The following is a 23,257-nucleotide window of genomic DNA, read 5'->3' on the forward strand; positions in this document are numbered from 1 at the left end:
ATATTAAGCCACCTGGGCTTGCTATCAAGGGTACATTCAACAGAAGCTCTGAGCCAATTCTGGCTCTTTGACAAGCATACCTGTATGATACATTTGTGGACACAATCTATTGATTTACATAATAATTAGTTATGGGGAGGAATCCTAAAGGGGGCACGAGGTTCCACTGATCTCTAGACACAACCTAGAGAAAATGTTGCTGAAATCAATGCGTCTTAAGCTAATGGCATACTTAATTCATTGGATTGTGCCCAAGACTCGATGGCCTTGTAGGCCCCTTCCAACCCTACTATTCTATGATTCTATTATTCACTATCTTTTTTTCATAGGGAATACCTATTTTTCATTTAATTTCTGCCACACAGATATTTATAATGCAAATAATGTAGATTCTCTCCAAAGTAATGTTGCAATCTCAGCCCCTTTACATCACGACTACTGTATATAGATAACTTACCGATCAATTACATAGAAGTTGTCACCATCATCACCTTGATCAATGACATGCTCCCCTCCTTCAACCAGCTTTTCAAACATGGCATCTAATACCTGAGACATCTGTTCCTGTTAATTAAGAATATAAAAGCAGAGGAGCTAATTTTGAAGTGCTACTGTGAAATGCAAGCTACTTAAGGTTGATTCACATGACCCTATTTTAGGCTCTTTTGAAATCAGGCTTTTGTGGCTTACCCAATCTGAATCAGTACACAATGACTGTTGTATGCATATACTCCCACAAGCCTAGATTATGTTTTTATGTTTGTTTTTATACTGGCTCTGAGGTCTGGTATAGACATAACACAGCAAAAGGAGTGGGCTCCCTCTCCTACCCACTCCAGTGCAAATTCCTCCTCCCTTCATGACAGTCTTAGCTGTCACGTAGCATAATATCTCTGTACTGGGCCTCAGTCTTTGGCTTACATCATGACAGTGTACCTGAAACATTCTCTTCCACAAACGTTTATGTTTAAGATTGTGTTCCTGTCCATTTCAGAGGGAAAACATACCTTAGTCACAGCTTACTTATTTTCAGTATTTCCAGGGCCCCTCTTCCATATAGCACTCAAGTTATGCTTCTTAAATAATCACAAATGTAACTATACATAACTGGCAATGTAACATCTAAAAAAAATAAAAAGAATCATAGCCAATTTCACCAGTGTTAAATTTTTCTTCTTTCTTCTTTTACTTGAATTGTATTGAACAGTTTGCTACAACATAAAACCAGTATTTAACCAAGAGTATACAGAAAAGATGCTATCTGCTAAATGTATGGGCCAGAACACTTTTCTGGACTTTTGTTTGTATCTCAAAATTTTCCTTTCTTACATCCCATCACCAATATTCCTAAACACAGTAAAACTGAAGTGATTTGATCATTTAATTGCAAAGTCCTAGGCCCAACATAAACAATGGTTTACTGTAGGAATGTTCTAACTTTTTCTTTCAATTGTGTTCAAACCCACCAATATGTCCCAAGAAATTATGAGCAGGTTTTCTAATGGAACACTCTAATACTAATTCTCACCAAAGCTTTACACAGTTAAGCCTTGCTTCCACTACTAGAGGAAGCAACTCAAATCTATATCCCTAGCTAGATTTCAAACTTGTCAAAGTGTTACACAAATTAACTCCTTGAGAAAATAGAAGACAGTAGAACTGCAGAGCTTCAAAGTGTAACTAGTTTACTATGGCTTGTGTTTCTCATCCACTGCAAACTTCAGATCCACAAGGCCACCAGTGATTCCTGGTGGTCTCTCGCATGGACTGGGTGGGGTGGGGGTGGCCCATGACTAGACCCCTAGAAGAAATGCTCCAAACGTCCCAATGAAAACAGAGTAAAACACAGGAGAGAGAGAGATTGCTCACACTGACATTTCCAATACATGCTGAAGGGGCAACTCACACTTCAGTTCAAATTTCAAATGTTAACCCAAAGGAGATTGCCTTTTGAAGTAGTTCAAGCATCAATAAAAAGGTCAAAGAGCCCTCTACCGAAAAACAAAACAAAAAAACTAGTGGTCTAAAAAGCTCAAGCAGTCTGGAATAGCGACCTTCAATACAACAAAACAAAACCCGCTTAAGAACCACTGCAATAAACCAAGAATGTGAAGGCAGGGATCCAAAGATATAACATGGAAGCAGAGGGAAGACTTGACACACACGGCCAGAGTTTCATTCTCAGTACCAAAAAAGGTGACATCACTCTTGGCAGGGGGAATTATTGCACCACAACCAGTCAACAAGGCCCTGGCCGCATGTGTGCTTATATCCTATCTCTGTATGAAGTTATTAGCAGCATTATTTACCATCTGCAACATGTGGTATGAGGGCTTTCTACACACACAAGTATGCATAATGAGGTTATAAGGGCAATCTACCCCTCCTTTTTTCTCTTTTTTGAGGAAAAGAACCATGCGGATCAGGCCATTGTGTTTATGCACAAAACCTTTGTGTTAGTCATTACAGATGACGTGCGGAGGGGAGGCAGTGTGCCTGCTCCACCACCACAGGAAGGAGCTCAGTGGCCCAGTAATGTATGAACCGGAATAAAAAGCATAGCAGTTGTCTATTGCAATAAGCCATGTAAGATGAAATACATAATTCTATGTTAATAAGATCATTACTTAATTATTCATTTGAATTCTTTAGAATTTTAAATTAAGTGCAAGAACCGCAATGTAAAGTCAGATAATTGATCCATTAACTCAACATTTTTGCATACCAGCCAGAGCAGAACAAAATCCATGCCATTTGTCAAAAAATATCCATGTTTCACTATGAAGGGTTTGGGGTTTTATTTATGTTTTGTTCTTGTCGTTAGCATGGCTAGCTACCACCAACAGAGCTGTCCCCAGTATATTCATTCAATTTGGACACTGGTTGCCTAATGTCAGGAGTTACATTTACCATCATCTCAACTGTGCCCCATTTTTATACCTTAGAATTAAATGGCTCCTAGGTGCAGAAACCAAGAGTACTGTGATACTCAATAAAAGTGACTTATTAGGGAAAATGTCATCAGATGTAGCTTTTCCCATAATGCTGCAGTGATGGAAAAAGCTATGCTTGGCAGTTTTTTCCCTTCCATGTATCTTTTTAAAATACAGGAGCTCTCTCAAGGGGTGGACCTGGCTATCTAATGCCCCCTTCACTTTCTAGCCCAGTTTCCAAAATTCCTGGCCTTTCCATTCTCCTCTTGCCGACACCTCACAGCCCATCTTGTTCCTCAGCCCTGTAGGAAGTTTGCCCTAAGTCCCAACATTTTGGGCCCTCTTTCTTCAACCTCATGTCTCAACCACCCATTGTTTCCTTAAATTCCCATGAGTTTTCCCACTATCTAGTCTGCCTTGTTTCATTCCAGCTCCCTGGCTCACAGTTAGCAACCTTAATTCTCTCCCTCTCTCTCACACACACAGAGCCTCCTTCTTTCAGTAATCTGTCTGCCAGTCTTCTCCTCAAGATTCTGACTCCTCCATATAGTCTTTCCCCAGGTTCCTGTATCTCAGTCCATAGCCAGTGTTGTCCTCTGCTTCTGGTCACCCTGATGCTACTTAGCTTCCCTGCTTCCTAGGATATTTTCTCACTCAGCTTTCCTACTTTGCCTGCACAATTCCTTCTATCCTATGCAGTCAGTGTGAGGTTTCAGTATCAGCCAAACTGACTGCCGTGGACCAGCCACATCTGATCTGTGAGTGCAAGGGAAAACAGGCAAAATATTGTCTCCATGCTCCTTTTTGCCCTCGTCGTCCTGTGGCCTCTTCTGCAGCCACAAGGTGGACATTTTTTATTCTCTGGCTGCCTTCACCAAACCAATGTTAGAACTTCCAGGTCTCAGGTATCAACTTTAATTAGTATGAGGGTTGGCTATTAGGCATTGGGTGGATCGCCAAAAAGAAAAGAGACCACAAAGATGGAAATAACAAAGTTTAAAATTTTACTGAAGAAAAATGTTAATAGATGTTAACAAAATACACAAGAAAACCCGATGAGCAATAGAGTAATACAACAACCAGGGATAAACGCATCCAGCTAACCTAAAGACACTGTCCCTATTTTATCCAGGTCCCTTCCAAGCAATATCTTCCTGTCATAGATCCAGCTCCTTCAAAAAGTTCTCCAGTTCTAGCAGCTCTGACTTTTCCTTTCCTCTATGACTCTGGGCTTCTTTCCTTCCTTCTCTCTGCCCCTCTGCCTTTAATCTGCCATCTAGATAGATGATAGACAGTCAGTCAGACAGTCAGTCAGTCATGGCTGGTGACTCCCTACTGTGAGGAACAGAAGAGGATGTGTGCCAGCCAGTGGTGGTGATGCAGGGACATTTCCCATTCTCCCCCATGGCTACCTGCCTTGTGTTTGCTGCAGCACTCTGGATGTTGTTTGGTGCACGTGGGGAACACATGCAAAGTTAAGGACGCATGCTCACTCACACAGCTGCACTGTTTTTGTTCACTGTGCGTGCTAGATTTCTAGGCTTGCTGGCTGCTCCATCCAGCCCCATTTGATGATTTGTGATGCACGGTGGCGGAAGCCTTTTATGGGGGAGGAGGGAAGCTAGAGCCTTTCTCTGCTTGCTTGCCCATCTGACTCCTTTCTTTTGGTGGTGGCAGCCAGGATTGGCACTTCATGCAGTGGGGTGGTGGGGTGGGCAAAGCTAAGGCATTTCCTCACTATCTCCCCTCAATTTTGTTTCTATCCACTCCACCACTCCGATTGCCCTGGCTCTCCTCTGCCCCTTCTTAAGTCTGTTTTCCAGTGGCAGAGAGGCATCCCCGCTTCAGCTCTGTCCTTCCATCATGTTTTCAGAGAATCCTCCACGGCACATTTCTCTGTGTGTCTGTGTGTGCATGACGCACGCACTTATGTGATATGGAGTGTCTCTGTATGTGTGACTGAAGTTGGTTATAGCCCATGAAAGATTATGTCAGTTAGTACTAACATGTTAGTACTATGTTAGTAGTCTTTTTTATGGTGCCACACAAGCCTCATTATTTTTAAAGTTTAGTTTCCCAATAGGATTAAAAATGGGCACTATCTTATTAATGATTTCTACATGTGATCTCCTGCAAACCACGTTAAGATCTGCAATGTGATCTGCAATCTCAGGTTGGTTTGAGGGAGATCCCATTAAAAAAATCATGATCCATGCCTTTGCATGTTATGGTTGTTCTGGCAAGTTTGGATGTTTGTATTTATGGTATAGCTATTTGTTGATAATGTTTCAATGTTTGTATTTCTGATTTATTTATTTGTTAGTAAATTTCATATTTGAACTATTTTGCAGTCTTGTTGTCTTTCTGACCTACCCCCCCAGTGGCCATCTTGTAAGTAGCTGCGCCCCCTCCATGGTGGCCATTTTGTGAGTAGCCATGCCTACACAGTGGCCATTTTGTCATTGGTGCCCATGGCACTTTGTCAGGATTCCAAATGCACCCACAGGCTGAAAAAGTTTGGGGACCCCTGACTTAAGAGGTATAACTGAGACTTCGTTGGCTGACTCCCATGAGTGGAACATAACAACTGAAGAACATAACTTCTTCAAACTGAACAGAAGCCATAGAAAGGGGGAGGAGTTGCATTATATGTTAGAAATGTACATATCTGCACAGAAATTCAAGAGAATGAACATGGTGACCCTATTGAAAGCATCTGGGTTTTAATAATGGAGGAAGGAATAAAAACAATATTGTGGTTGGAGTCTACAACCAATCACCCAAACAAGGAGAAAATGTGGATGATGCTTTCTAACAGCAAACTGCAGGAATATTACAAAGAAGCATGACGTAGTACTAATGGGGGACTTTAATTACCCTGATATCTCTTGGGAAACAAACTCTGCCAAGCATGATCTCTCCAGGAAATTCCTGACTTGCCCTGTGAAGAACTTTCTTTTTCAGAGGGTAGGGGGAGGAACGAGGGGATCAGCCATCCTTCACTTTATTCTGACTAATAGGAAAGAGTTAGTTGATGAAGTGAAAATAGGAGGAACGTTGGGGGAAAGTGACCATGTAATGCTTGAGTTCTTGATTTTAAGAAAAACTAAAGCTGAGTGTAGTCAAATGTGTACTTTGGACTTCAGGAAAGCTGATTTTAATAAGCTCAAGAGCAATAACAAGTAGGATTATATGACAGGAAAACCTAAAAGGAAGAGGAGTCCAAGAGCTATGGGTCTTCCTAAAAAGCAAGACACTAAGGCTCAATCAGAAACAATCCCAATGAGGAAAAAAGACAAAGACACCAGAAGACGCCAATGTGGCTACACAAAAAGCTTAGCAATGATCAAAAAGGACATATATAGGAGGTGGAAATAGAGACAGGTCACTAAGGAAGTGTACAGGCAGATAGCTTGGAATTGCAGAGATGGTGTCATGAAGGCTAAAGCTCAGAATGAGCTGAAGTTGGTGAGGGATGCTAAGAACAACAAAAAGGGCCTATTCAGATATGTTAAAAGAGGACAAAATTAATGGTAGACTAGCTACGCCACAAAGGTAGCAAAATAGTGACAGGTGACAAAGAAAAGGTGGAACTTGCTCAACTCCTATTTTGGCTCAGTCTTTTCCCAAAAAAGAATCTGTATCTCATCTGGCATATATGACAGGAGTAGGAGTGCAACTTGAGGTTGCCAAAAGAGATAGTCAGGGAATATTTAAGCACCTTAAATGAGTTCAAGTCCCCAGGTCCTGATGAATTGCATCCAAAGGTGCTGAAAGAGCCAGCAGATTGACTCCCAGAACCTCTATTATCTTTGAGGAGGACTGGAGGAGGGCAAATGTTGTCCCTATTTACAGTAACGTCCTTAGTAGATCAAGGAAATGCTGTGGACATAATATATCTTGACTTTAGCAAGGTATTTAGCAAAATACTCCATGATATTCTGATTACCAAGCTAGTTAAGTGTGGGTTGGATGGCATTACTGCTAGGTAGATCCACAGCTGGCTGGAGAACCATACTCAAAGAGTGCTGGTAAATGGTTCTTCATCAAACTGGAGGGAAGTATTGAGTGGAGTGCCACAGGGCTCAGTCCTTGGCCTTGTACTCTTCAACATTTTTATTAATGACCTGAAGGAAGAGTTGTGGGGAATGCCTATCAAATTTGCAAATGACACAAAATGGGGTGGAATAGCTAATACTTTAGAAGACAGAAACAACATTCAAAATGATCTTGATAGATTAGAAGACTGGGCAAAAAACAACAGAATGCAATATAACAGAGACAACTGCAAAGTTCTTCATTTAGGAAAGAGAAATCAAAAGAACTGAATATGAGTCAGCAGTGTTATGTGGCTGCAAAAATGGCAAATGCAATTTTCAGTTACATCAATAGAAGTATAGTTTCAAAATAATGGGAAGACCTCACCTTGAATACCGTGTCCAGTCTGGATTTAAGAAGGATTCAGATTAATTGGAACGAGTTCAGAGAAGAGGAACAAAGATGATCAGGGGACTAGAAACTAAGTCCTATGAGGAAAGACTAAAGGAACTGGGTATGTTTAGCCTTGAGAAGAGACGACTGGGGCTGCGGGGAGATATGATAGCACTTTTCAAGTAACTAAAAGCTGTCACACAGAAGAAGGCCACAACCTGTTCTCTCTCATCCAAGACTGTAGGACACAAAGTAATGGGCTTAAATTACAGGAAGGCAGATTTTGGTTGAACATCCTGAAAAACTTCCTAACAGGCAGAGCAGTCATACAATGGAACCCACTGCCTAGGGAGGTGGTGGGCTATCTGTCACTGGAGGTATTCAAGCAGAGACAGGACAGCCATCTGTCAGGGTTGCTTTAAACTGGATGCCTGCACTGAGAAGGGGGTTGGCCTCAATGGCCCCTTCCAACTCTGTAATTCTGTCATTCTACTATTCTTTTAAACCACCCAACAATTAAAGTTTTCTGGGCCATATACAATACATTAAAAACATAAAATACAAACATTAAAACAATAATAAAACAGTGCAGATCAGTTTATGCAATAGGTGCCAGAGGCTTCATCATCACTGCTGCTGCCACAAAACCCCTTAGCACGTTTCAGGGTAGATGATGTTTGTTCCCATATTATGCAAATACATTGCACACTGAAGCAAAATAGTTCTGACTAATCTGGAAGCCACCATTTGCTTTCTTTCTAAGAAAGACTTTATACAATGGACTATTGTTTGCTTGCTTGTTTCAGACTAAACAAGGTTTGATCTCAAAGTGGAAGAAGGTAATTACATTCAAGATTTCGTAATTAAGTATTTCAGCTGCACATAAGCTTATTTCAAAATAGTACGAATTGCTTGGGGGGGGGTAATCTCTAATACCCAAAATACCCACACATATACACACACTTTAAAGGCACAGTTTGCGCATAGCTTTCCGAGCAGGAAGAAACTGTGTATGTACGGAGCTATAAAAGAGAAGTGATGCTAAACCAAGTCTCTAAATGTGTGTTTGACATCATAATGATGCACCTCCCAAGTTTGGTGGTCAGGACTGTAATTAGTAAGAAACCAAGGATAACACTATCTTCCACAAATTGTTATACAAATTTATTCAATACCAAATTTCCATAGCAAACAGGGATTTCATGTTGAGATAGAGCCAAGTGCTATACAGAACTCCAGCATTTCCTGAGCACACCCAACTCTGATGATAATTTGATATTCCATCTGCAAGGGAAGAGTTGGACGTGGACAGGAAGGGATTATTGGCCTTTCCACGTACTCCAGACCAACAACCGTAGTAGATTCACGCTCAGGGAAAATGATAGTTTGATCCTCTCATCTGCCGCTTTATTAGAAAAATTGACAAGTACATTAAAATATGTAAAAGGAGAAAGACATATAGACAATTTTGAAGAAACTTTGTTCCTTTTTACCTTATTTATAAATACAGAAAACTTCCTATATAATCCTCCAGAACATCATTTGAACTACTGGAAAGATAATTTAACAGATTTGTCATTAAGGAAGTAGTAAATACAAAATTCATAGATTTTAAGATTTGATATTTCCATTATATAGTCTAAATGGCAATGATTCCTGATGTAGGCCATTATTTAATGTTGTAACGGATGGTGAGAAGGATTTGTGTCTATGTTAGGTTTTTTGTGGTCTTGTCTTCCTCCTTTTTTCTCCTTTTTTGTTGTTGCTGTTGTTTCTTTTTTTTTTGTCATCACAGTTGTTTGTTGTATGTAATTTGTATCACTGAATTAAATAAAATTATGTTTTAAAAAGCCAACAATAACTGTAGATTCATGTTCAGGGAAAATGATAGTTTAATCCTCTCACCTGCTGCTGAAAGAATGTGGAACTACTGCTCTTAGTTCTCCCCTACACCCCAAGCATTTCTGAAAGCAGCTATAGCCAGAAGCTGTATGTCCCCTGCCCAGCTGATAAGTTTGATCATTGCTCTGAGGGCTTCACATGTATCTATCTACACACACAGTTCTTCATACAGTTAAGGTTAGTTGTGCAGAACCCTTTTTCGGTACCCTTATGATTCCTAGCTGGATTATTGCAAATTGTGTCCGGATTGTATATGAAGTGTTAAAAATAAATGCAAATTAAGGTTTGATTCAGATACTATGGTAAGTAGAATAATATAGGCAAAAAATTAAAAGAAAATAAGGGATATCAAATGTTACTCTATTTTTTTTTAACATTATATAAACTTCATATAAGGAATCACATTCCTATAGAGCCTAACTTTAATAAAGAATATAACAGTTCTAATCATTTTAATGTAAATAATATTGGTATTGTTTGATATAGACAATACTGTGCCTTCTTTTCATATTAACACTGACCTTCACAATGCTTTGTTGTTAAAGGAACAAAAACCCCAGTATGGTGCTTAATATAAGAATTTTTCTTGAAGAGGAATCTCTTATTAGTTTCTGCTTTCACTGCACAAACAGCCACCTCTTACCGGATCTAGGTTCTTAAACAGAAGAATATCTTTGCAAGCTTCTTGTAGTCTGTTTCTTTGATCATCTGTTTTGGGGTGAATAACCTGGAAGAAATTATTACCACTTATATTTTTCTTTTCTTAGGGTAGTCTTAAGAAAAATAATGACAGAAGAGACTGTACCCGATCTAAATCAGGGATGGGGAATGTTTGACCTGCCAGACATTGTTGGACTGCAACTCCCATGAGCCCTAGCCAGCTGAGTTAATGTGGAGGCATGATGGGAACTGCAGTCCAACAACACCTGGAGGTCCACACGTTCCCCATCCCTGCTCTAAATTAACACTGCTAAGGCTATTATAAATTGTCAGGGAAATAACTGAGAACTTTAGATTTTTAAATCTCATACTACAAAGACAAAGCACAAGAATGACAGAAGTAAACCCTTAAAATTAGTCCTCCATTGCTATTAAAGGAAATCACAATAAAGGTTACTATGAAAGAAAAAGGTGTTTTTATTTATAGTTTACAACATTTTACAAAATCATACAATGTATGTTACACAACATTTATTAAAAGATATATACTTATAATAGATGTATTTTCTCCCTTAAATTTGTCATTCAAAAACAAAAATATTTATTTCATCTACTGACATACCCTTGATTCGGTGTCATCTTCTTCCTCATCTGGATTATAAGCTTCTGCACACACTAGAAACAATGAAAATATGAGTTGGTTCTCCAATGGCAATGTGCTTTCAGCATTATTTGCTTAGATTAATATTCTATGGTAATTGTTTAAGATGTTATACTTTTTTGTACTTTATAATGCTATTGTTCACAGCCTTGTATATCCTGATTGAAAAGTAGTATATACATATTTGAAATCAATCAATCAAGTAAGTATCTGGAGTAACAAAAAAGTACTTTATGCAAATATACATTTCTCTTTAAATCTTCCTTTCATTGAGCCAATTATACTCAGGCTGCTTGTACGCTTCCCTATATGATGTCTTCTACATTTGTTTTGGTTATTTATTGTTCATTAAAAGTTTTTTTTCCAATTTTTAAAAAAATAATAAAAGAAGCCACCCTGCCTCCTTCCCAATTATACACCTGATGTATAAGACATATAACCATAAGCCTTGATTTGCTCTGCTTCCCTCTAGGTCACTGGCATGTGTTCAGTTCTGTGTCTTACAAATTAAATCATTTACAGTGATCGCTCTGACCTGGCACATGCAAGCACTGTTTGTCAGCAACTTATTCACTCTCATGCAAGCTAAGACACAAACAAAGGGCTCTTTAACCCTCCTTCCCTCCCTTGTGTGAATAACAACATCTACAATCTTTCATTGAGAAACCTCACAACCATTTCTCTGTGGCTTGGCTCATGCATGACAGTGAGTGGATGAGGTGCCTATGGAGAGGACTCTACTAAAGCCTTTTGTTTGTGTGGTTGTTTGTGCTGCTGTCATGATGTGAATGAATGGAACAGTCCAAAAGGGTGCCAGAACTGCACAAATTGCAATGGCAGTGAAAAACAGACACATGCAGAGGTGCTAGTTGTTACAGATGGTGCATCCGCGTGATCAGAGCTGCGATGCAAGGTCAGCAGTAGCACCAACACACTCACCTGGAGACCCAAGTTTGTACAGATCAGGCTTCTTCTATTATCAAAATCCTATTTTTTTTTAATTGTGGCTACAGAAACACTATTCTGGGATGTTTCGTAGTGCAAGAGTTCTCTAGACTTCAGTATAACATACTGGGTGCAGTGGCTCAAGACCTACCTGAAGCACAACACAACAACCCACTATGGGTTATCTTACCCATGGTGAGGCTGTGGTGAGTGTGGCTGCCATTTTCAATATGCAATCTCTGCTCAGAAATTGTCATGTTGCACAAACCAAGTGAGGATGGGTTACGTGAGGGTTAAACAACAAGGGTTAAACGCCCCTTGCATAGCCTACACTTGCGGGGTTCACATGACACAACAACCCCCAAGCATGGGTTGGATATATAACTCTGCACCCAAAAGCACCATGGCTCATTGTGGGTGAAATAATGGCATGTCATTCGAACTTGGTCACTATCTCACACGTTGTTAAAATGTTCTTGTGTTCACCTTTTTCCCCTGTTGTGCAGCTGGCTGACATGGGTGGCTGGAATCTCTCTTCCAGTGACAAATGTTTGGGGAGATGTTTGTGGTTACTCCTGCTGAGCAAAAGGCAGTTTGAATCTGTTAAAGGGCCTTCTCTTTATGAATGCACAAGTTCTAGGTTCAGGGTCTGGGACTGAAACTTGTCCCAAGGCTGGGCCCTGGGACAAGTTATGCTCTAATACACTGATGCACTAGTCCCCTAAACTACATGCCTTAGCCCACCTTATCCATTTCCACCTAAATATTGGAGCTCAAGCATCCCCACTTTCTAACCAGACTCTTTAGCTCTAATACAGAGGGGCCGGGGGGAGGTAGGCTTTTGCTCAGTGATGAGGAAATGTATACTACACATGCTGAGAGGTATTCTATTCCCAACTATTACTGTCCAGGTGCCCCTCTCAAATGAAGTGAGGCAGGTGGCTACTGAGGAGAGGACCTTTTCAGTCATGGCACCCCAGTTGTGGAAAGCGCCCCCCCCCCCCGAGAGGTTTGCCTGGCACCTATATTGTAGTCTCCAGGTGAAGACCTTTTAATTGTATCTTTAGTAGTGCTGTGCCAAATCCTGCTCCTTACATTTGTGAAATTCTTCCCTCCCTGCAGAAGAGACATTGTTTTTCTGCCCCTTTTACAGGGAGAGAGAGAATTATAAAGAAATTTATAATGGCGAGTGGGGAGACAAGAGTTCTATCACTGTTTACCATATTCAGTGAATGAGATGGCTGAGGAGTCTACCTATTTTTTGCTTTTAAATCCGGCCCATCCCCACCCTGCCCCACTCACTCCCTTGCAGCATTGCAAGGCTTTTCACAACAGGCTTTCAGCTCAGCAGCAGTTCCTGGGATGGCTAACGTTGTGTGGTCCCATAGCCATTCGGGAAGTGCTGCGGGGCTGAAAATCTATGTTGTGAAGAACCTCTGCTGCAGCAAACAGGAACACATGTTATCTAAAGCTCTTAAAACTTGAGAAAAGTCCTGTTCCTACTTGCAGCACTGGAAACTCTTGGTTGCAGTATTCTCTTCCCACTCAGGCAGGAAGGTGGCTACTGCTGCTTCCCTGCCTGGGCAGGGAGAGAAGGACCTTTGCAAGCTCAGGGGCATCAGCAATAGCCAGTGTGCCCTGTGCTTGCAAAGCACTCTACTTGCTCAGGAGGAAAACGACAGCAGCCACCTCCCTGCCCAAGAGGGGAGAGAAGAGCCTTTGCGAGTGCAGGGTGTATGGCACGTGGATTGTAAAAAGAAGAGAACACAAACACATACCCCTTGGCCATCTCATAAGACTGAGGTAAGCGCCGAAGCTCCATACCTTGAGAATTCCTCAGAAAATTCTCACACCTTTCCTGTAATTTTTGTAAGTGATTTCCTTTTAACACTCCCACCCTTGAATGGACGAAAAAAATAGGTTGAACGTTTCAGCACAGCACTAATTTTTAGATCTTCACACAGCTGCAGGCTTTTACTTTGGTTTTATATAGTAGTTTTAAAAGTTTAATATCTTTTATCATGTCACTGTATTTTATAGTTTTAACTTTTGTGAACTGCCCAGAGAGCTTTGCCTATTGAGCAGTACAGAAATGTAATAAATCAATATGACAGGGTTCTGTCCTGGCACTAAAAGGAAATTCAGTGCTGAGCTTAAGGTTTCCAGGGATCAGCCATGACACATGCAATGTAACAACTGCCCCAATGAGCCCTAGCTGGATTGTGTTGGCTCCACCACTGATGCATGAGGCCCCACCCCATCCACAGGGCAAATCCAGAACTGTCTCTATTTCCCTCTCTCAAATGATGAGGGATATGCAGTATTCATACAGAAACCCCCAAATCTTTTTTTATTCCTTAGACAGACTCCCAGTATCAGAAACAGGATGCAGTAAACATGCCATGAACAGAACAAACCAAAGGGTCTTGAACTGCAATATTAAACCACTCACAAAACTTTTAGTATAACAGTCATCTGCAACCTCCTGCAGTATCTTCCTTCTGCATGCTAAAAGCTACAGAAGTGACTAGGGCAAGTAGCAGTTAAAGCAGTTTTTGCTTTTGCTTTTCCTTAATCTGTAATTCAGATGAAAAACCTACACTGCTGAAGTGTCTTTCAAGCTCTATATCAGATGCGGGCAGGAGGTAGACCACCCGATAGACCTCGTTTCAGTTCTGCTAGAACTTGTAGCACCTGCTAGCTGCTGTGATTCTTACCAAGTTAAGACAACGCATGTGCCACACACCAGGTGGCTCTTTGATCATGCACTTGTTTTCGGCTTTGCTCTGGTTAGCAAGCAGATGCATTGAAATCTGACTAGAACCACAGACCAGTGGCTCTCGTTCCCACCCCCATTTCCTTTTTAGAGTAGGAAGCAGCTGAGACTCATGGTAAGCAGAGAGCTGTGGCCCTATGACTGAGTTCAAAAAAGGATTAAATGAGTTTGAGGTAGAAAAACTTATCAACAGCTATTAGCCAAAATGGCACATGAATGGAACCTCCATGTTCCAGGCCAGTACACCTCTAATTAACCAGACACAGGGGGCAAGCAGTGTGTGCATGTGTGAGTGAAGGCTACTGCCATCATGTGGGCTTTCCACAGATACATCTCCCTCATCACTTTTATTATAACCTGTCAAGGAGAAGGAGGGGAAGGAGGATCCCAGCTGCAGGGACCGGCCCCAACCTCCCTGCGAGGGAGGACCGCCCAGGACCCAATCCTGGGATCCCCTTCCCCAGAACAGGACTGGCCAAACCCGGCCTTTCAGTCCCCCAAAATACCCAGTAGCCACCCTCGTAAGCCAAGAGGCACTGAAATTAGCACTGAGGTTATGCAGAGAGATCACACCAACTAAAGGTTAGATAAAGGTTTATTAAGATCAACATAAAGCGGTAGGGGGAAAAGGGAAGAATGGAAGTAGCAAGTTACACAGAGGGTACAAAGCTAAATCATTTAACTATAAACAGAGAGTTTCATGAATGCAAACCCAAGCCAAAATAATAAACCTACCTGGCCTATCCTTACATACCGAAGCATGGATCTCCTTGGATAGCAACCAGCCATCTCCAGGTCCAGGACCACCAGGACGAAGAGAGACCCCATGCCTTGACCTCAGCCCACTTTTAAAGCCCAGCCCTGGCAACCCAGGGCAGATTTTGCTTCAGCCAATCACTGGCCCAGCCCCTGGGTGGGCTGCCCTGGCCTCCGAGAGGCTGGAACTCCCCACCACCTCCAGCTGTTGGCACTTTCCAGGTAGCAGGGGCTGCGTCTGGCCTTGGGCAAAGGGCCGAGAAGCCTCTAGATGATTACAAACAATTCCAGGTGGTTACATCTGACATGACAGCCTGACCCGATCTTATGGCGGAAAGCAGGCTGTTTTCCTTGACATAACCTATCTTGTATATAACCCTCAGCCATTCTCTATGAGCTTATTTATTTAAAAGTATATAAATCTTTTAAATAAATCTAAAAAATCTATCTAAAAAAATATCTTTAAGCAATCGCTGGCTCCAAGTCCAGTAGTTTATTTGACTGGTGGACAAACTCAAAGTCTCTTCCTCCTAATATTTCTCTGGGTCTATCCATTCCACCCCTCACATGGCCCACCCTGTGGCATTTACACTCAAGGCCCCCTGAATACAGCTTCCCAAGCCCTGCTTCACCAATTCCCTAGCACCTTCCCCACTTCTTATCTGGCAAACGCTAATCCACTGCCTCCCTCTTTCTCTAGCTCTATTTTGGATATAGGAATAGGGTGCCTGCCCATGTGTTGGCTTGGTAAGCATTCTTCTCTTCTGTAAAATATTCTGTGGTAAAATAAGCCTTATTATTCACTCCTAATAGTTGTTCTTGAGCGAATTTCCCCACTTTATTAGAGCATAGCGCATGATCTACCGTGTGCATGCCTCCGCTCCGGGAAAGATGCCTATGTTTCCTGGTCCATCAAACACATGTGGGCTCTCATGCATGTATGAACAAGGGCACGTTACACTGAGGTGATTGAGCAAGCACTTCTTGGGTTCTCAAGCAAGGGTGCATATGATGGCATCCTGCTGATGTACTCTTACTTCTCAAATTTAAAACATGGGTAACTGGGAGGGTAGGGGAGCAACTAAAATAAAAAACTGATGACAGTGACCTGAATATATTCCATACTAAAAAAAGGGTTTAGCTTGACTGTCATGAAACCTCCCATTAAAATGTTTCCAGTTGTAACCAGCATTGCTATTGATATTATAATTTTTTTTAACAAAGTGTTCTGTAATATCTTTTTACTCTTCAGGAGTCATTTATACAAAAAGTGAACTCAACTCTCCAAGTATGGATCCTTATGTAGCCAAAATGGCACCATCCACACATAAGAGGGAGGTATCGCCAACCAAACAATGAACTACTGCAGTCATCCTTTAAGCCATTGTGGTGTAGTGGTGAGTGTTGGACTGGAAGCTGAGAGATCCAGGTTCTAGTCTCCACTTGGCCATGGAAGCTCACTGGGTGACTTTGGGCCAGTCACAGACTCTCAGCCCAACCTACCTGACAGGATTGTTGTTCTGAGGATAAAATGGAGAGGAGGATAATGTAAGCTGCCTTGGGTTCCTTGCAAGAGGAAAAAAGGCAGGATATAAATGCAATAAATAAATCATTGTGGTTTGTTCTTACCACTTATTTGATTGTCGAATTATGGTAACATTACTGTTTTGAAAACTGTACCAAACTTCATGTTCTTCTGTGAACTGTGCCTGAGTACTTAGCCAGGATCGTCATCCTTTGCTTACATCTCTCATCTGGTAGCTGACTGCATACATTTCGTAACATAAAAGTTCAGCCAACAATTTTCCACAGAAAAAGTATTTCTTTGTCAATCTGGATAACACCACATTAAGGCCATCTCTGTTTATTTAAGTGAGTTCCTTGCTACAGAAATGCTACGTTTCTATTTATTCAAATCTTTGAGTATGTGCAGGACTACCTATTTTACATGTGGGAATTGTTAGTCTTCATCTTAGCATTCTTGAATGCCTAAATTGAACAAAGGAAAATAAATGCCCTGTAAACATTCTCAACCCAACAAACCCTAGTCCCTAATTTGCCACTCAACATCTACACAGTCATTATCTTTATAGTCAGTATTCCCAGTTACCCAAGTTAATCAGTTTCTTCCTCTAGGTCTCATATATGCAGCCATTCACTTAATTCATCCCTACAACAGGTCTGTGAGTTAGGTTTCTGTTTCCATTTTACCAAAAGTTTGAGGCTCATTCAGAATAACTTATCTCAGAAAGTTGTTTGCCTTAGGAAGTGTTTGGGGGGCTCTCTGTGTCTGGCCAAGGTGAGGCTGCCAATTGGCCCCTAACAATAGCATCAGCCGTGGTTCTTGAGTACTTGCAAGTCCAAAAGATACTTCTTGCTTGAGGGTAGCTTTGTAAACAGCTGCAAATAAAACCACCAACTTAACGTGTTCTATTTTGGAGACATCATGCATCCAACTGCTGCAAAAGTTATAAAAGAAGATGGGATGGATTTATTTATTTAAATATATACAGGCTGCCCATCAGTAAAATGACAAGCATACAAAAAAAAATTAAGAAACATCACAATAAAAACATGAAGCAGAACAGCAGCATAGAAAACATTAAGCGAAGTGGATAAGATCCATTCAGCCTGTCCACTTCTGGTGCTGGAAGGCCAGGGCAAGAAAGAACACCTTTGCCTGACTCCAGAAAGTCATCACAGCTGGTGCCAGGCAAGCTTCCCTGGAGTGTGTGTTCTATAGACAAGTGTGCCATGACTAAAAAGACCCTCTTTCTGGTCATCACCCACCTAATGTCAGATAATATAAACATTTGGAAAAAGTTATAAAAATGTAATACATTATCAAGCAAACAGATGCACATAGTGCCTACTGCAGAGAGGGAACTGGGACCCTTAGAAGTCATGTTTTTGTATTACGTGACATTCAGAAAGAACTCCATCAATTAGGGCAATACAATAGGTCCTGTACTGCAAGAACAATGGAAATAAGATAACTTTAGAAGCTAATGAAAATGGAAACAAATGCCTTTAAGGTCACAGAAGAGGTAATGTTATTCATACTCTAAATCATGTTCGTGGTAGACTGAAAAATTAAGGTAATTTAAATGCCCAATAAATAATGCATAAGATCACTTACATAATCAGAAAATTCATTAGAGTACAAATATGGGGAAAGCAACTGAGTCAACAAGAATGCCATCATTCATACACTATTAAATATAGATGGGAAAAGTGTAAGTTCTTCATAGTGTATCATGCTGGTGATTTTAACAGGTTTCCTCGCTTGAGTGTCTAAATGCAGAGAACCTTTCTATAATTTTCCATCCGTGTGTTACACTAATATCAGTTGCTCGCTTTCATTTTGATAACACAGATTTTTAAAGATACTTAGGTTTGTATCCAGATGGGACTGCAATCCTATACAGACTTAACCAAGAGTAAGCCCCATCGAAAACATGGAACTTTTTCCTTTTTTCCTGTAGACAGGCTTCTGTGCTTATCTAGAGAGGTTGCGGTGCCAGGGGTGGGATCAGGTCTGGAGAGGCCACAGGATACTGTAGATCGTGGCCTCTCCTCTCCCCTCTCACTGAAACGGCCCCTTTTTTGCTGCCCGAAGTCACTTTCTGACCTTAGGAAGCAGCCGCCATGGTTCTTTCTGCAACGGCTGTGAGAAGGCAGGGGCAGGGGAGGGATCACAAACTCAGAGTCCCCCTCCTAAGGTTGTAGAAGTGCCTATGAGCTCAGGAGGGGGAATCCAAAAAAACCTATTGTCCCTGGGATGCTCTCCCAGGGACCATAAGTTTGTGCTCTAAATTCTACAGTGCATTACCTTTCTAGAATTCAGGATACCATCAAACATTCATACAACATGATTAAATGCATCTTGGATTATCTCTGCTAGGCAACCAAGCCTGGGGTAAAAAAATACACTGAATGCTTAAATGTAACTATTTTACCTGTGAAGGTAGGCCTGACTAGGCCTTGTAAGTAATTTGGTTCAGGCGAGGTGCCTGATGGGATGGATAGAGAGAGAGAGAGAGAGAGAGAGAGAGAGAGAGAGAGAGAGTGACCATGAGAAGGTAGTTATAATTTGCTCATAAGCAAGAAATTCCTATCCACCAAAGTAACTCATCCCTAAAGATAAGCAGTTGTGCTGATAAGACTGTGCTGAGTACTAACTGGTTTCTGAGAATGCGTAGTGTGTTTTTCTTTGTTCTCCAACTTTCAGTCTGTATAAATACATCCTGTTTTCTTTTGCGGGGAGAGATACAGTTTTGTCTGTCTCTCCCATGGCCGTGATGTGCTTTAATAAATTTCTGACTGTTCAAGCTAACCTGCCTTGGATATTTCCTTAACAATTTGGTGCCGTGACTTGGATCCCAAATGCTGAGAATCGAACCAATTTGGACCACCATTCACTGTCTATCCCAGAAGTGCGCACCAAGGTAAGAGACCTTTTGAAATCTCGAAGTCTGGGACTCAGTGTGAAGCTGCCCGTGGGACGATTCTGCCTTGGCTGACGGGATACCGCCTTTAAAGAGACAGTCAGTAATTTAAACACTTGATAAGTTTTTGTTTTTGTTTGTTTGGGGGGGGTTACAAAGGTCCGTGGGATATGGCGTCAGGTGAATGAAAGTTCCCTTGTGTGAACTGAGGAAAAGAATAGAACGAGAGTTGCCTGGTATGAATTGAGGTAAAAGGGAGCAGGGCAAATTATCATCGCTGGAACCTTGTGTGAGTGTGTTTTCCTTCTTCCCTCCATGGTGTGAGCGAGCCAACAAGGCACGGACCTCCTCAATAAATCATTCCTGAATGAACGGAGATTGCAGTGAGTGACCCAAACTTTCCTTAACTCCCTGCCATGGTATGAGCTCCCCAGACTGTGAGTTACTGATCGTGCCTCCAATTCAGTGAGAGTCAGTCTCTGACTGTACCTCAGAATTTGGCAGTGCCTTTCATTTCTCTCAACCTGTGTAGACCTCCTGATTGTTTTCCTGTGTGCTCCTGTGTGAATTGAGGATGAGGTGGGATTCTTCCAAAGAAATTCCACAGCCCCAAAAGGGATGCCTTCAATGTACATGTACAGGAATTACGGACCTAAGACTTGGAAGTTTGGGACAAATGGGACTTGACCCATCCAAACGATTTCCCTTGGTTGGGACCTTTGATTTGGGCAGAATTGTGCATTTAAAGGGAGCCTTGGAATCTTGAGGTCCAAGGAGGCACAGGGTCAATGAGAATGCATTCTTTGATTGGTATGTTGAGACGTCAAAAAAAAAAGTCACCTAAGTCCCAGGGAGTAGAGTCTTAAGGACTCCCAAGAAAAAGTGAACGACCGGGTCAAATTTTGAAACATCAGAAAAGACACAAAATTTTCGAGAAAAACAGTGATCACTTGTTAAAATCCTAATTGTGCTAGCATGAACCAACTCATGTGAGTTATTTAGCCCCAAGAAGTGTGCACTAGGTTAAAGGAACAAGCAAACTGGCTGTATCAAGAACCAGCTGATCTTAATACTTTAGACCAAGCACACATCAGATGCTGCAGAAAACTGATTAGGCTAAAAAAAAAATCAATTGTAACCAAAACAAAAGGGAGACTACAGAAGAACTACATGGATTGTCTTAAGACATTTTTGAAAAAAATATTCAAGCATTGCTACCACTTTTCTGTAGCCAAGTTGAGCATTAGAAAAGTAAGTGCCCCACAAGCCTGGCCAGCTGATGGAAACACTTCACATCTCCGAGCAGCTTCCCCCTCCTCCTCCAAACTTCTAAGACAGCTGAGAGGTTTGTAACTTTTTCTTTCTATTGACCAGAGACCTTTTGTGTAAACTTGGTTGCACTATCTTTGTTCCCTGACAGAGTATATTCAGATATTCCTGAGCCACTTCCCTGGTCTTCTGAAGCTGAATCTGCTTCCGCTGCTCCAAAACAGTAGACCAAAACACTGCTCCTTCAACAACAATTGAAGGATATAACTTGTTCAAAAGTAACAGGAGGAACAGAAAGGGAGGTGGGGTTGCACTGTATGTGAAAAATACATATATCTGCAATACAGAAATACAGGAGGATGAGCTTGGTAGCCCCATCGAGAGCATCTGGATCAAAATAAATGGAACAAAGAATAAAAGGAACCTGGTGGTCGGAGTCTACTACCGGCCACCCAATCAAGGAGAAGACGAGGATGAAACTTTTGAAAAGCAAATAGCCAATGTTTTAAGGAAGCATGATGTAGTAGTAATGGGGGACTTCAATTTCCCCGATATTTGTTGGGAGACAAATTCTACAAAACATGGTCCCTCCAGGAAATTCCTGACTTGTGGGGTGGATAACTTCCTCCTACAGAGAGTAGAGGAAGGAACTAGAGAATCGGCTATCCTTGATTTGATCCTAACCAACAGATATGACTTGGTGGATAAAGTAGCAGTTACAGGAACTCTGGGGGAAAGCGACCATGTTGTACTTGAGTTCTTGGTTCTAAGGGAAGCAAAAGCCGAGTGTAATCAAACACATACCCTGGATTTTAGGAAAGCTGGACTTTAGGAATAAACTCAGAGCAATGATAAGTAAGGTCCCATGGCAAGCGACTCTAACGAGAAAAGCAGTCCAAGATGGGTGGGAGCTTTTAAAAAGGGAAATTCTCAAGGCACAATTACAAACAATTCCAACAAGAAGAAAACATGGAAGACAACAGAAGAAGACAATGTGGCTTCACAAAAAGCTTAGGGATGACCTGAAAAAAAAAGAGCACACATATAGGAAGTGGAAAGAAGGCCAAGTAACAAAGGAAGAGTACAGGTGGGTAGCACAGAATTGCAGGGATGGTGTCAGGAAGGCTAAAGCTGAGAACGAGCTGAGGTTAGCGAGGGAGGCTAAAAGCAACAAAAAGGCTTTCTTCAGCTACGTGCATAGTAAAAGGCAGAGGAAAGAAATGGTGGTTCAGCTCTTAAATAAGGATGGCATAATGATAACAGACGACAAAGAAAAGGCAGAGGTGCTCAATTCCTACTTTGGCTCAGTCTTCTCCCAAAAGAGGGTCTATGACCCCCCCTGGCAAAGGCGAAGTACAGGCTGAAGGGGCAGGATTGCAGCTTGAGATCAATAGGCATATGGTGAAGGAACACCTAATTACTTTGAATGAGTTCAAATCTCCAGGGCCAGATGAACTGCATCCTGGAGTCATAAAGGAAATGGCAGAAGAACTCTCAGAACCTCTGTCTATTCTCTTTGAGAAATCATGGAGGACGGGGGAAGGGCCCGATGACTGGAGGAGGGCCGATGTTGTCCCTATCTTCAAAAAGGGTAAAAAGGAGGAACCTGGGAACTACAGACCAGTCAGTCTGACATCAATCCCTGGGAAAATTCTAGAGCAGATGATAAAGCAATCCATCTGTAAGCACCTTGAAAATAATGCAGTGATTACTTGAAGCCAACATGGATTTGTCAAGAACAAGTCCTGCCAGATGAGTCTGATCTCATTTTTTGATCAAGTCACCTCCCTTGTGGACTGTGGGAATGCTGTACACATAATATACCTCGACTTCAGCAAAGCTTTCGACAAAGTGCCCCATGGTATCCTGATGAGCAAACTAGCTCAAAGTGGGCTAGATGAAACAATGATCTGGTGGATCCACAGTTGGCTACAGAATTGGACTCAAAGAGTGCTCATCAATGGGACCTTCTCAGACTGGGGAGAGGTAAGGAGTGGGATACAGCAGGGCTCAGTCCTGGGCCCAGTGCTCTTCAAGAAATTTATTAATGACTTGGAGGAGGAGGTGCAGGGAATGCTGATCAGATCTGCAGATGACACAAAATTGGGTGGGATAGCTCATACTTTGGAAGACAGAAACAAAATTCAAAGTGATCTTGATAGACTGGAGCGCTGGGCAGAAAACAACAGAATGACATTTAACAGGGATAAATGCCAAGTTCTGCATCTAGGAAAAAGAAACCAAATGCACAGTTACAAGATGGGGGATACGTGGCTCAACAACACGACAAGCAAGAAGGATCTTGGAATTGTTGTCGATCACAAGCTGAGTATGAGCCAACAATGTGATGTGGCTGCAAAAAAGGCAAATACCATTTTGGGCTGCATGAATAGAAGCGTAGCTTCCAAATCCTGGGAAGTACTAGTTCCCCTCTACTCAGCACTGGTTAGGCCTCATCTGGAGTACTGTGTCTAGT

General features: G+C 41.7%; 1 protein-coding gene across 1 annotated transcript in view; it reads right to left on the bottom strand.

Annotated features, from left to right (window-relative positions):
* Positions 1-23,257, bottom strand: part of PRKAR2B (protein kinase cAMP-dependent type II regulatory subunit beta) — a 72,481-nt gene that overhangs the window by 10,680 nt on the left and 38,544 nt on the right. Inside the window, exons 3-5 of the mRNA XM_084811059.1 lie at positions 10,549-10,601; positions 9,910-9,993; positions 458-564 (exon numbers count right to left, since the gene is read on the bottom strand). Of these exons, the coding sequence (XP_084667185.1) occupies positions 458-564; positions 9,910-9,993; positions 10,549-10,601 (244 nt within the window). The remainder of the gene's footprint in view (positions 1-457; positions 565-9,909; positions 9,994-10,548; positions 10,602-23,257) is intronic.

This window comes from Heloderma suspectum, chromosome 7 (assembly GCF_057233095.1).
Source record: "Heloderma suspectum isolate Gila_16-S chromosome 7, 16-S_ref, whole genome shotgun sequence".
NCBI lineage: Eukaryota > Metazoa > Chordata > Lepidosauria > Squamata > Helodermatidae > Heloderma > Heloderma suspectum.